Source organism: Pseudorasbora parva, chromosome 1 (assembly GCF_024679245.1).
Source record: "Pseudorasbora parva isolate DD20220531a chromosome 1, ASM2467924v1, whole genome shotgun sequence".
In the NCBI taxonomy this organism is placed as follows: domain Eukaryota; kingdom Metazoa; phylum Chordata; class Actinopteri; order Cypriniformes; family Gobionidae; genus Pseudorasbora; species Pseudorasbora parva.
Window position 1 is genome coordinate 46485118 of NC_090172.1, and position 13329 is coordinate 46498446.

The 13329-nt window shown below is 36.5% G+C and overlaps 2 protein-coding genes across 3 annotated transcripts; one reads left to right on the forward strand and one right to left on the reverse strand.

The window, feature by feature from the left end:
* Positions 1–1206: 1206 nt before the first annotated feature.
* hsbp1a (heat shock factor binding protein 1a) lies at positions 1207–2811 on the reverse strand. The gene is made up of 4 exons (XM_067442947.1): positions 2608–2811; positions 1970–2036; positions 1685–1829; positions 1207–1478 (listed from the first exon to the last, which is right to left on the reverse strand). The coding sequence occupies exons 1-3, from the start codon at positions 2650–2652 to the stop codon at positions 1708–1710; spliced, it is 234 nt and encodes a 77-aa protein (XP_067299048.1). The 5' UTR covers positions 2653–2811; the 3' UTR covers positions 1207–1478; positions 1685–1707.
* Positions 2812–3830: 1019 nt separating this feature from the next.
* Positions 3831–9829, forward strand: phf23b (PHD finger protein 23b). Of its 2 annotated transcripts, none has more exons than XM_067442946.1 (5): positions 3831–4350; positions 5493–5524; positions 5607–5699; positions 6328–6931; positions 9697–9829. In XM_067442946.1, exons 1-5 carry the CDS (start codon positions 4323–4325, stop codon positions 9699–9701), a joined length of 762 nt encoding a protein of 253 aa, XP_067299047.1. In that variant the 5' UTR covers positions 3831–4322; the 3' UTR covers positions 9702–9829. The 2 variants fall into 2 exon arrangements, with proteins under 2 accessions (XP_067299047.1, XP_067299046.1); XM_067442945.1 differs by lacking the exon at positions 9697–9829 and adding an exon at positions 7079–8588 and having other exon boundaries at positions 3834–4350.
* Positions 9830–13329: the final 3500 nt, after the last annotated feature.

Genomic DNA, 13329 nt, shown 5'->3' on the forward strand with positions numbered 1-13329 from the left:
TGTTTAGGATTAAAAAAAAATATTTAATTGAAACCTAATGAAATTCTGTTCAGTTAGCCTCGAATGTTTTGACAATCATTCACAATTCACTTGTTGTTACTTCTAGCCTAATATTCTAATTTGAAGGTTTGAAAAAGTTATCTAGACTTTATTTTTTATTGAACTAAAAAAGTTATCCATGCAAGAATACTTTCGCGTTAGCACATCATCTATAATTGCATGATACATACCTGATGACTAATATTTTGCTGTTAGCAAGGTCGTGCTTTTATCGCAGGAACATTCCAAATATTAAACCCAGACGGTGCCAGCTTTGCCTCGGTAAAATTTGTACGGCTTTTATCGATCGTGCTTGCAGTGTGGCCGTCAATAAAAGTTGAATCATGAATAACTTATTGTATGAGGCTTTTACCTGCGTAATTAATGTAAATGTGCTTAAACACGAATGTTGTGAGCAGGAGGAAGTCAGTGAGTTACTAGTATTTTTTTAGCCAGGGAGATAACGTCCGTGATTTCTGACACTGAAAGGGTTAGCGTTAGCAGGCTACACACTAGCATGCTAAAGGTGTATTTAACGTCATGTCGGAAAGCTCGGATACGAGTTGAACGCACAAGAACGCCGCGTTTACGAATTGGAGGCGTGTCCGTGCAGAAACGTGGCGTTCAGACTTTTTATTTACAACAAAATAATCTGTAAACAGCAAGTAATAAAATCTATTATTTTAATACATTAATATATTTCCATTAATTTTTTTTAACATTCCATTCTTCCTTTGATTCATCTTTCAAACTGGGCGTTGTTTTGCCCAATTTAATTGGCAAACCTAATAGACCTCGTTGTTGATAAGACTTTATGCCAGTAACAGAGTTATAATTTTGGTAAATTCACTTCCCCTACAGGGGTTTGACTGATCTGCTGCTTTGGTCACTATTGAAGGATTGGCCAAAAACTAAAGGGACTCTGGTTTGGTACAGTTAAACCCTGCTGGTAGATGTCATAACCACACACCATCTGGCTGCATAAACTTTTAATTTAAGGTCATTTAAAAGTATCCATGTATTCTGATTAAATACTTTGTCTATGAAATGCAAATCTGTAAAAACAATATTTACACTGCATGGCATTAATTAAATTACATACCATTGGTTATGTAAAAAGAGACAAGTCCTTCAATACACCCGACTAAGGAAAGAAAACCGCAATCATCAAGTTATTTCATGGTGTTTTTATTAATCAGCAAAACATGCAGGAACCACATGATTTCCCCCTTGTCATTACAACAAATAAATACAAAAGAAGGTTTTAATATCTTAATCTTCTGGCCAGTAGTTTAATTAACCTTACAATATGTAATATAATGTGTAATACAATTAGGCAAGCACCATTTTTAATTAATTACTTAAAAAAGGATTCATTCACATTTCGTTTAAAAATTCTGATACTGCAGTAGAAGGTCCTCACTGTGTTCCTTGGCGGTCTGAAAGAGAAAAGATACTAAACATAAACAAAAACAAACTACAAGTAACTTAAATCTACAAGTGACTGTTTAAAAAAAGATGACTATGAATGTAACTTTCTTTATATACTATATCCAAATGTAGTTTCAAACATGTTCTACTGCAATTAATGGAATGGAAGTGTTCTCTAAATTAAAAAAGGCATCTTCAAAGTGGCACCGCTTACTAAGATGGTGTTGGTCATTGCCTTCAAGCGGTTCCAGAGGTCTCCGTGACTTTTATCTCCTCCTCTAACTCCTCCACACCTGCCTGAGTCATGAGATCAGAGATGTTCTTCTCCAGGTCATCGATTCGTGTACTCATCTCATCAAGTATTAGAATTAAGACAAAATATAGATTTTGAATAACATATCTCATAATCAAGCTGTGTACAAAACATATCTAGTGTATTCAACTCAATTCAACTACTAGGTCCAAGCAATTATTGCAATTATTACACGGGTAAGGATATTTCTCCCAATAATCTGGTCTGACATGGTCTGGAACTTGTCCTGCATCTGCTGCAGCAATGTCTGTACCTGAATTGGATAAAATATAAAATAAATATTAAATTAAAAACGTAACAAGTATTCAGATTAAACCTGAAGAGTTTTATAAAAAATTGTGAATGAAGAACTAGCATAAATGAAATATCTAGAATCGTGTGGGTTTTGCGTGGGCTTCCCACACAGGAGTAAAAACAGCAGTTTAGGGGCATGCTCTCCGCCCACGCTTGGAACCGAAACCATAGTAACAAGGGAAACCTCTCAACATCATCGTGTAATCACACACGATACCTAACTCTGAAATAAAGAAAACTCTCGTTTTATAACCATACGGGAAATACATTATTATCTACATTCTTATTTAGTTTAACTATAGATTGATGAAAAAAGAAAACATTCGCTTTAGGAACTCGTAAGAGTGGTCTGTCAGTACGATTTCAAGACGCAACGATTAATGAAGGCAAATCACAGCATTTTACACTTCTCATTATTATACACTAATTCACTTGTGCTAAGGAAGTGAGCGTGACTAATACTAGGCGACTGTAAGTGGACGACCCAGCATTGTAACATTACATTACCTCGGTGAAAATCAAATACTCACAACAACAGTCAGGTCCTGCGATGGTTTAAGGTCCTTCTCGGACATTATCTTCTTTAACAATTATACGTGCCTTCGCGTTTTCTTACTGCTTGTGTGATCAAGATACCCCGTTCAAGACAGTACAGTACTGTGTGATGCATTCAAGGTGGAAACTGCCGTGGAAAGCGGTAGCTGCTGATCTCGTTAAGGGGTTTGGTCAGTGAACTAAAATCAATAGAGCGTTTTATGCATTTTTAGTTGCAATATTTGTTATTCCCTACAGGTGGCGCTCGGTGGCTCCGAAAATCAGAAAAGGCCATTTTGCAGCAAAGCAAATGATTAAAAAGAACATTATACTACATAAACGTGTAACAAAAATCTGATGAGCTGAAATGTATAGTTATTAGGGCTGGTGATATACTTAAAAATAAAACAAAACTATGTTTTTCAGACTTTTGATTATATTTTATAGTACTAATAAACACTACAGCAAAACACGAGTCGAGGTATTAGCCTTCCAATAAATTAGGAATATTTGTTTATTGAATTGTCACTCTTTCTATTCTTACATTTAAGGGCTCACCACATTATAGCATTTGAGACTTTTTGTGCTATTTCATATATTTTAGATGCTTTATGGAATTTTTACATTATTAAGTTTTACATATTTTTTATTGCCAATATGCCCGCGGACACTACCATCTGTTTCCTAAATTTAAATAATTTTATTTACCAGCGTATGTGCAACCGTCATTTAAACAACAAGCGTATCTTGAGACCGCTTGGGAACCCCTTTCTGAGCCCCCTAGCGCCCCCCTCAATTGTAAATTGGTAATTGCATAGCATAGCTTCTTAGCCATTCTACTGGATCAAGTTCAACGGTAAACGTCACTGGCAACCGACATGAACAGGAAAGTAAAGCCTGTCTAACTACTGATCTTACAGTTACATATTGTTTGAAGTGTCAAAAAAATCTGCATAGAAGCATTAAAGTTTATAAATCTATCACTATTTATTTAATTATGTGCACAATGCAAACACAAATCATAAGATTTGAAAACAGATGTACTCAATTTCCCATGAACACAGTAAGGCCAACGACCAGCGCAATGAATCATGGGTATTGTTGTTTATTCGTCGTTGCATTTAGTGGAACCTGTCGGCATATCTCATTTGGTTGAACTACATTTCCCATTACCCCTTGGAGGGCAAATTATACATCGCAACGGCAACAATTTCACCGCAAGGGGTTTCTTGAGTCAGTTGACATCGTCGACTTTGGTGAGGCGAGGCGGAGGCGGAACGCAGACGTAATTTTTGGAGAACTTTGGTCGTTTTCCCCTTTCGTCAAAAAGGATAATAGCGTAGTTTATATTACTAACGTTCGTTTGCAAAAAAACAAAAAACAAAACAAAAAAACATGCCGGATCCTTGGTTTTATTATTGGTTCTTTTTCACTTGGTGGTCCGTTAGGTAATTGAACTGCCAGCTGGATTGTTTTTGCAACGCTACTTGCTGACCAAAATTAAGTTAATTAATCCTTCCAGGGAATCAAGATCCATCGATATTTCCTTGGATCCGTTTGTAAAACGAAGTAAAATCGTCGTTTAAGTCATTCTGATGCCCAGCTAACTACACCATAGCTGGTCAGCCGGGGCTTGCTGCGCCCTAGCCGGGCGAAGATTGACGCTGCTCGGTGTCATCCAACTGAAGAGGATCGAGCTTATTAGGCGACAATGCTTGAAATAATGTCCGAGCACCAAGGTAAGGAAAAACCTTGACTTTGATTTTAAATATTTAAACTTTAACGATGTTGTGATAGGCAACACCCATCAACGATCAGTTTTAGCAGAGTCAGCTAGCATGTTAGCAGCTTTAATACTGCAGTAACTTAACATGCTCTTTAGTTTAGAGACATATTTTTCTAGTAAACCTGATTCATTATCACCCACTTTGTATTTTTTTATCGTTGTTATGTAGTAGTGGGCATTTTACTTGGACGGACAAGCTGGTTCATACAGGGATTGACCAAGTTGCTATCTTGTGCAATGGAGTGAAATTACTCGAGTTGATTGTAGCTATTCGTTTGGCAGTGACTCGTATGTGATTAAGAATAACGTATAATGGCCAACCACTGCTTTCTTTTCATATGTTTAATGTGCACGTTTACAAAACCGCAGTTACGCATTGTTGCGCATTTTGTCTTCGCCAAGCAAACCAGCTCTGTTTTAAAGTAGTTGCTGCTGTGGATCCTTTTAGCCAGATGCCAGTCGAACAGTTTTGTTTAATACACAGTTCTGTGTTTTCTCTGATATTTTATACCATTTAAGACAAAAATGTTGCCTTTCTGGTACAGGTCACAGTACTGTGCTTAGCGTGGTAGCATTTCGCTGCCTGACTGTAACTCTTTGTTTTGCCGCGGTAAATGTATTGTCGATGGTGTAACTGTTACGTTCCTCTTATTGATTTGGTTGTTGTAAATACTTGATATCCAACCATATATTGTTTTATAAGAGATTCCAAACCAGTGAAGTTTCCTTGGCTCGTTTCGACGTCGAGAATAAGGCTTAAGATGCATGCTGCTGCGTTCTTTTACCTTGATCTCCGGTTTACCTTAATGTGTATGTCGTTAAATTAGTCTGGTTTTCTCCACGGTTTACGTCCGTCAAACCGTGTGGATGTTTGGATGTAAAATGGTGCCTTGCGCACTTGAATTTTACGCCTCAATCAACAGGGTGTCGCGAGAAATAGCACGGCTAGCCAGTTAGCTTTCCGTCGATAACGCATTTTTTACAGGTTTGTACGACTGAGAACGGCACGAATCGACTCCAAGTGCAACGTTCTCTCGGTCAAACATGTTTAGCCACGAATTAACGTTATTTCTTTCCCTTCTGTTTTCTACATAGATTCATTACTGAAGTGCAAAGCAGAGACTCTGGTAAGTCAAACAAGGAAATAAAATGTTCATCCTACAGATGGCAGTGCTTGTCCCAATGCTAATAATGGATGTTTATGTCCAGCCATCAGAGAGAAGAAAGAGGACAGTGGAGGACTTCAACAAGTTTTGCAGTTTTGTTCTTGCATATGCAGGTTACATCCCTTCTCCAAAGGAGGTAAGAAATGAGTATTGTTTCTCTTGTATGTGTGTTATGTTTTAAAGCCCATGGAAAGTTCCTGTTTCTGGTGCGGCAACATTTTGACACCCATTTCGGGGAATAGAACCTGTGATTAATGTGGTAACTAGGGTTGCGCCAGCCATTCATATGTCTCTCAGGTAAAGTAAAAACTTTTTGGTGTAGTTCATTAAACTGGAATTTAATTCCAACGATGCTACTGGTCTGAGGTTTCCGTAAATATTTTGTTTTATGCGTAGAGTTGCGTTTCAAATAAGTTTAATGGTGCAACCCAAAAGTATTTAGTTGTGGGCAAGTTGAAACTTAGTGCCACTTTGGCAAAACTAGGCCCAGACGCTCGGTTGTAACTTGTGCATCCGGCCCCTTGTTTGGTAGAGGTCAACTTATACTTGATTTTCTGCATATTTACCAAGTGTAACCCAGGGGTGTCCTGTCCTTTTCCTGCTCCTAAACTCTGCAGGACATTGGCCTTCCAGGATCAGGATTGGACACCCCTGGTTTAACATGTGCTGTCAATGTACGTTTTCCTTTGAATGTCCTCTTGAACTTTTACCAGATATCGTCAGATCTATCAGATTGAGATTTGTGTGCCTTTTTCTGTCGGCAGGAAAGGCCATGGTCGGCAGCATCCTCCAGTTCTCCAAATAACTCTGGTGGTTCAGGAGAAGGCAGTGTTTTAGGTGGAGCCAGTTCTAACATGTCTCCCAGCTGGAGTCATGGCACGTCGGACTTGCACACCATCCACACCTTCGTTCGCAAGGCTCGTGCCAATAAGAGCAACAAGAGTATGCGGAGGCTCTCATCTGACAGCCCCCTGATGGACAAAATGTGTTTAAAAGATTCTTTCTATGAGGGCCAAGTGGCCAGCAAAGCAGAGCGCAAAAAGGACAAGAAGCTGAAGCGTCTTTCTCTTGGTTCAGGCGCTGGCAGTAGCAGCAGCAGCGGTGGTGAGAAACGTGCAAGGATCAAGCGCAGTAAAAACCCCAAACAGTCCAAAGCCCTTAAGAAGCTTAAGAGCTCGGCCCACAGCGAGTCAGACTCTGAGAACGGTCTCGGCCTTGGAGAGGAGCATTCGGACCGGGGAGCAATGACTGAGCATAGACTACAGGCACAGGTGAAAGAGGAGAAGGAGGAGGCCACCAGAGAGGCAGATATGAGCTCCAGTGAAGGCGAGACTTGGATTGCGGATGAAGACATAATGGTGGAGTCAGGTGAGTTTGTTAGGGCAGAGGAAGATTTAGATAAATTGTGTATGTATGCTTTTTTTTTTCTTTTTTTCTTTTTTATGCATAGAACTTTTTTTTCTTTTTTTTCTTATATTTCTTTTTTTATTTATTTTATATATCTTTTCCTTACAGGGGATGATTCGTGGGACTTGATCACCTGTTACTGCGGTAAACCCTTTGCAGGACGGCCCATGATTGAATGTAATCAGTGCAGCGTGTGGGTGCACCTCTCTTGCGCCAAAATTAAGAAGTCTAACGTGCCCGACATATTTAACTGCCATAAATGCAGAGACTCTCGGCGGTCAAGTCATAAAAAAGACACTTAGATGAGGGGGATGATTCCCTCCAAGCTCTGAATGTTCCCGGTTCTCCAGTTTTTGTATCCAACACAATTTTCAGTTTCAAAATCCTTTTTTCTTTGCAGTTCTAGTTTTAGTAACTAGTCACTCCTTACGTTTTGCTGTCAAAGGTCTCAATTAGAGATGGAGTTCACTGAGAAATAATGTTTGAATTGATCGCTTACCTTCTGAGTTGGTAATTGACCATGAGTAGTGTGAATTCTGTTTGGCTCAAATGTGACTGCTCGTTTGTAACTTTTTAAACTAATGTTTGTCACATCAAATTGGTGTTTGTTTGAAATGATTGGCTTGCATATTGGTTATTGGCACTATTTTCCTTTGTGGGAAAATTTAGACCGTTTCCACCCTACAGTTTCCACAAATGCATACAATATTGGTTGTAATGATACTACAATTCAGTAGAAAGAAAACTATACAAATTACAGGAAAATACTGTCATAAATGTAAGATATGCTATGAGAGATTGAAGGCATTGCTATTAGAAAATGCATTATTTCTTAGTGAATTGTCCAGTTGATAGCTTTTTATTTGGATAAATGACTTTTCTTTTCTTTTTTTTGAAGAATAATAAATGTAATTGTGTTAGTCTGAATGCCTTTTCCTGTAGATGATCACAAAAAACAGTTTGAATTGCACCCTTTTAATTGATATTTATGTCACACCCAAATGAACTTGGCCAGTCGGCTAACATATATTAGATGATCAAATATAAAGAGCTATATGAGTCATTTAAGGAAATCCTTTCAGTTGCAATTAGTGATATATCAAACATTCATTTCTTCTAACTCTACTGGTAATGTACAGTATGTTAACCCATGTACTTTGTTGAAGAATATCAAAACTGTTCAGTCTTTAATTACTTGCACAACATAGTGTTCTATTTGTTTCTCAATGTGTTAAATTGAATTTTGGGAGATTTCAGTTTAATAAGATGTGAAGGCTAGATTTAGGAGCTTTGCTGACGCTGTCCTCGAATGGAATGGTTGTAATTGTTTGGGGGTTTTAAACTCTGAGAACTGGTAAAGATGGCTCATCTATGCTAGCTCTTTCATTTGAATTAGTTTGGAGACTATTGTTTGGAATTTTTTTTTTTTTCTGAAGCAGGGGGTACGGGGAATCCCCATAAGCCAGACCTCTGTTTCATGTTTCAGTCTGTAAATATCACAGATTGAGAAGTGTAAATATGTGAAAGTGAAGAGAAAAGCAAAGCAAAAGGTATATTTTTTTGCATCTGATATCGTTTTCTTTAACTACCTGAAGAAATAAAACTTTTCTTTATTGGGCTTCGAATGTCTTATTTTCCTTATCTAGCTCTTATTTTAATTCACAAAGATGTGATGCATCTTAACAAGTTGAAAGAATTTTAGACAAGACTCGGTTTATCCAGGTATGTTTTATTTTTCAGCAACACCAGTACAGTGTCTGTCAGTTTGCACCCCACTAGAGGGAGCTGATAAGCAAAACATAAATACAAATAAATAAGTCACAGTTCATAAACCTGAGATGCAATGACTTAATAAAAGAACAAAAGAGTAAAAAGGACAAACTACACAACGTTATAAATTGTCATTTTTAAATGTATATGCAATCTGTCAGCCTGATCACTTTGCATCATACTCCTTAAAGTCTCCAGGTTCCTCCTAAAGAAGAAAAATATATATATGTTAACATTGGTAGGAAATGCAGCCTTCAAATATATGTAACCAAGCCACCAAGGTTGTTTCTTTGAAAATACCTTTCTGTTCCAAGTAGACAAGTGGGAGCTGCCGATGGGGTCCAGAGGAGCAGTGATCCTCCTTCTATTGGGGGTAAAGATGTAGGAAATGTGTGAATTTAGGCTTGAAAAAAATACATCAGCTGCCATGGAGAAAAACATTAATTTGCAAATCACTTTACAAACTGTAAAATAAATACACTTTTTCAATTAGGGCCTGATTATTTTTTATTTTTTTACAGTGTAGATAACAAATATTTCAAAATATTTTATTTAATTAGATTTTATTTCTTAGGTTGTAATTGAATAAAATATCTGCGTAAATATTCCCACTGACCTCTTATCCTTGTTTTTGCGGCGGTTGCTGTTTGCCGGTTGCACATTGATATGTTCCAAAGGGGAAAAGAAGGCAGGAGACTTGGCCGGATTGGGATCCCAGTCCCGAGTCATTTCCCCTTCATTTCCTGGGAACAAGTCTGCCAGATCAGAGAGCTCATAGATGTGTGGTGACATCTCCTGATCCGACCTGTGATTGCTCTGCGGGGAATCAGATGCTTTTTAATATAGCTGATATATTTCAATGCTGTATTAAAAAGCACATTGAAACTGTACATTCTGTTGAGAAGAGAGTAAATGAAGCGTATAATTAATGTGATATTTACTCTTTTCATTCGCAGTCTGACTGGTATCAGGAAAGCATAAAGCTGGTCCATCAAGAAGTAGACAACCAGAATAAGTAGCAAACACCTGGAGCACATCATCTGAGGGTACAACATCACACCGAGTATAATATTGAGAAAAAGAGTGTTTCAATATATTTGCTTTAACATATTTGCATTCAATAAGCTGATTAGAAATGGTTTCAAACTTCTACTTCACAGAATTTCTGTTTGCTCTCACTGGCCATGTGTTAGTTATGAAAAAATGTGGTAAAATGCAGCATAATTATTAGGATGAAACTCAGAATTTAAGAAAAGTATATTTTGTTTCTGATATTTACCTTGAATTAGTCTGTCCTTCAGAAGTTTCTTCAAGAGCTGTTTGACAAACCTGCTCTGTCCTGTCTTGTATGTGTGTTGCCTTGCCGTCCTCTTTGTCAAGGGCATGTGTGTTTTGGGTATTTGTAGACCTGAAGCTGGGGTGGGTTTATATAGGATGACCAGGAGATTATGGATAAAGGGAGTGTGTGTGTCGAGCATGACTTCACCCACCCACCAAAAAGATTAGAACATGATAAAAGCATCATTTTGGTTGTTGTTAAAATGTTCTAGTTCAAACTCAGGTTAACAAGTTGACAAGACAATAACTACTTCAAGGGCGCCCAAAGAATATTAAGAGACTTATAAGTCAGTATTTCATGGTGACATATTTGGGGTATTCTTATGTTTCATTTACATATTGCCCTGAACGTTGTAAGGCTTTAATTCAGCTATATTGTGTACTTAACTCCTAATTAAACAATTCTGTAAGTAAATGTGATGTTGTGATTTTTGCACAGATTTTAAAAATCTGATTGACAAAGAAAACATTCTATATAGAACCTTAAAGGTTCTGTCAGGCACTTTATATAACCTTTAAGAGGGTAAAATAATTTGTTTTAATTAATTATTCAGTTTTATTTTAATTAAATTTTATGAAATAATTTTTTTTTAAAACATGAAAGAATTATTCACTCATTCAACACATTTCTCCATTGAAGCTTTTTGGCATAATAAAAATTGATTGGGGGTTCTTTGCTATGATCAGAAACTGATCAACTCTACAATATATTCTCTAAATGACTTAAAATGAAACATTCAAAATTAAAATGAATTATATGCAACAACTGAATTTAGGCAAAGTGAATATTCATTCTGAGATTTGCCAAATATTAGGGCTACATTTAACAGTCATTAATTGATTAGTGTTTTTAAAGAATGTGTCATTAGTCATGTTAAAATGTAAAATTGTGTGTTAAATTACAGTAAATGTAATACAAATGTCAAAATGTGAGAAACGAACATATGTAGTGAATCTCTAATATGCGCTAATAAAGGTTATGGTTTCGATATTATGCATCTTTCTCTAGTAATTTTATGAGACAACATGCAACCCTGTGCATTTTAGCTAGTTGACATTTGTACAAATTTTGAATGTTCAGTCATTTAGAGTCTCTGTGTGTGGCCTGTTCAGGTATCAGATAATCTTGTCTCGCTCAATTTCACGGACTCAAAACACTAGATTCTCATCCACGTACACCAGAATGCTCTCTCTCTCTGTCTCATTAGGGATGGTCGTAGTATTAACAGAGGAAACACACACACACATAAGCAAGTAGAAAAAAGGAGGAGAGGCCTCTGTGGATGGCCTACCAGCAGTCTGACACGTTTTCTCCTTTCCTCTTTTCCCTCCCTATCCTAATTATTGCTATTTCAGGCAACTGGGGCCACCAGACATAGACTAGCTGTTGACAGACAACCCATGGTGAAAATAAACTACCTTTACTAAACAGGGCCACTGCAATCCGCCAAGATGTCTGTCAACAGAGACTGTTGAACAAATTGTTGCCACTGATTACTCTAATTAGAGTAAAATGTGTGTGTGTTCATTTTTTTGACAATCCCGCCTTCTCATTTCTCCCCTATAAGTAGCTAGAGTTCCAAATTTAGAACAATAAAATTCTACAGAGTCCAGTGCCAGCACCAATATAAGCCTTTTTGTGAAAATTATTTGCAGAATCAACAACGTTTTTACTATGAATTTTAATTTAGGTTGTGTATTTTCATTGTATAGAACAATTACTGAGGATGCAGTAACATTTTTCCAACTCTTTTCATATGATAGAATGGGTGGTCCATGTTCAGCACTTCATTTGGCGTTAAATAAGATCTTGAGTATTTTGCAAAATGCAAATTGCACTACGCTGATTTCATCCAAGGTATGGATCAGTTTTTCTACATACTGCTCACTACATTTGCAATTAATTAAATTGAAAATATATTTGTCTACTGGTTTACAGCCTGCTCTCAGCTTTGTCTTATGGATGTTGAGCAAGTCAAATGTGTACTCTCTTTTTTTTTTCTATAGTGTCAGTCTACTAGTTATATTACTGGTAAAGTGGCGAAACTAAATGCAGAACATTATACCAAATATTAAATTTAAACCACAGTCATGACGGCATAACATATAGAAACTAAATTGTATATCTCTGTGGAAAATGCAGACTTTTGAATTCAAATAAGAGCAAGATTGAAGATTTGAAGCTGTTTTACTGCATAGCTCTATGTAATGCCTGGAAAGACAATGTTTCTGTGTTTAAATTGTATTTTGTGGTGAATTTCTGTTTTGAAAAACAGAACAATCTTTAGATTGTTTTTATTTGCATTGTAATTTTATTGGGGGTTGACACAGTATATTTTCAGCATGTAAAAAATCACTTATAATTCAGGAACTGTAAAGGCTAAAATAAAATAAAATGTAATTTCCCTATGATTCTATTTTTACTTAAGCAGGCTCCTTATGAATAAAATGTTTACATGCTTATTCATTTCCATCTTTGGTTTTCCACCATTTGGAAGCTTTAATAAATGTTTCCAAAATGGTTCTTGTTTTTTAATTCAATTTGTACAAACATCTGCATGTTTTTTTTAAATAGTTAAATAGGTAAAAAAAAAAAAAAAGTAATTTCGGTTGGCATGCATGTGTATAGTAGGGATTTCCACAAGGTGGTACTATAACAAAAATATTCTTGTAACAAACATTTGAAATTATCTTTAGAATGTGCTTAAATGTCTTGATTTATCTCGTCAACAAGCAAAAAAATAAATATTTTTCCCCTAACTGAAGACAGACTTGTCATTATTTTCTCTTTTTTTGTGTGCTCTTTCTTTCTTTCTTTCTTTTTTTTCTTTCTTTCTTTCTTTCTTTCTTTCTTTCTTTCTTTCTTTCTTTCTTTCTTTCTTTCTTTCTTTCTTAATTTTACAATGAAATATGACTGGACATAAGCTACTTTTCACACATACATACATACATACATACATACATACATACATCATTCACCCTGTTGGAGGAAGTAAACGACGTGGTAAAGCAAATATTTGTTACTTAAAACCTCACGTTTTTACCAGGACCAAATAATTGACCATTTTGACCAATATACTAGGCTTCGTTATGTCTTCAGGATACAGCAGTGTGCTGTTTAGTGAACAATTGTATTTTTCATCGAGTTATGGAAAACTTTATTCAAAACACCTATTAAGATCATGATATGAGTAATTTCGCAGCTGACTGGCTGTTGCTGATAAATGGGCTTTGGGTGTTATATGTGGTTT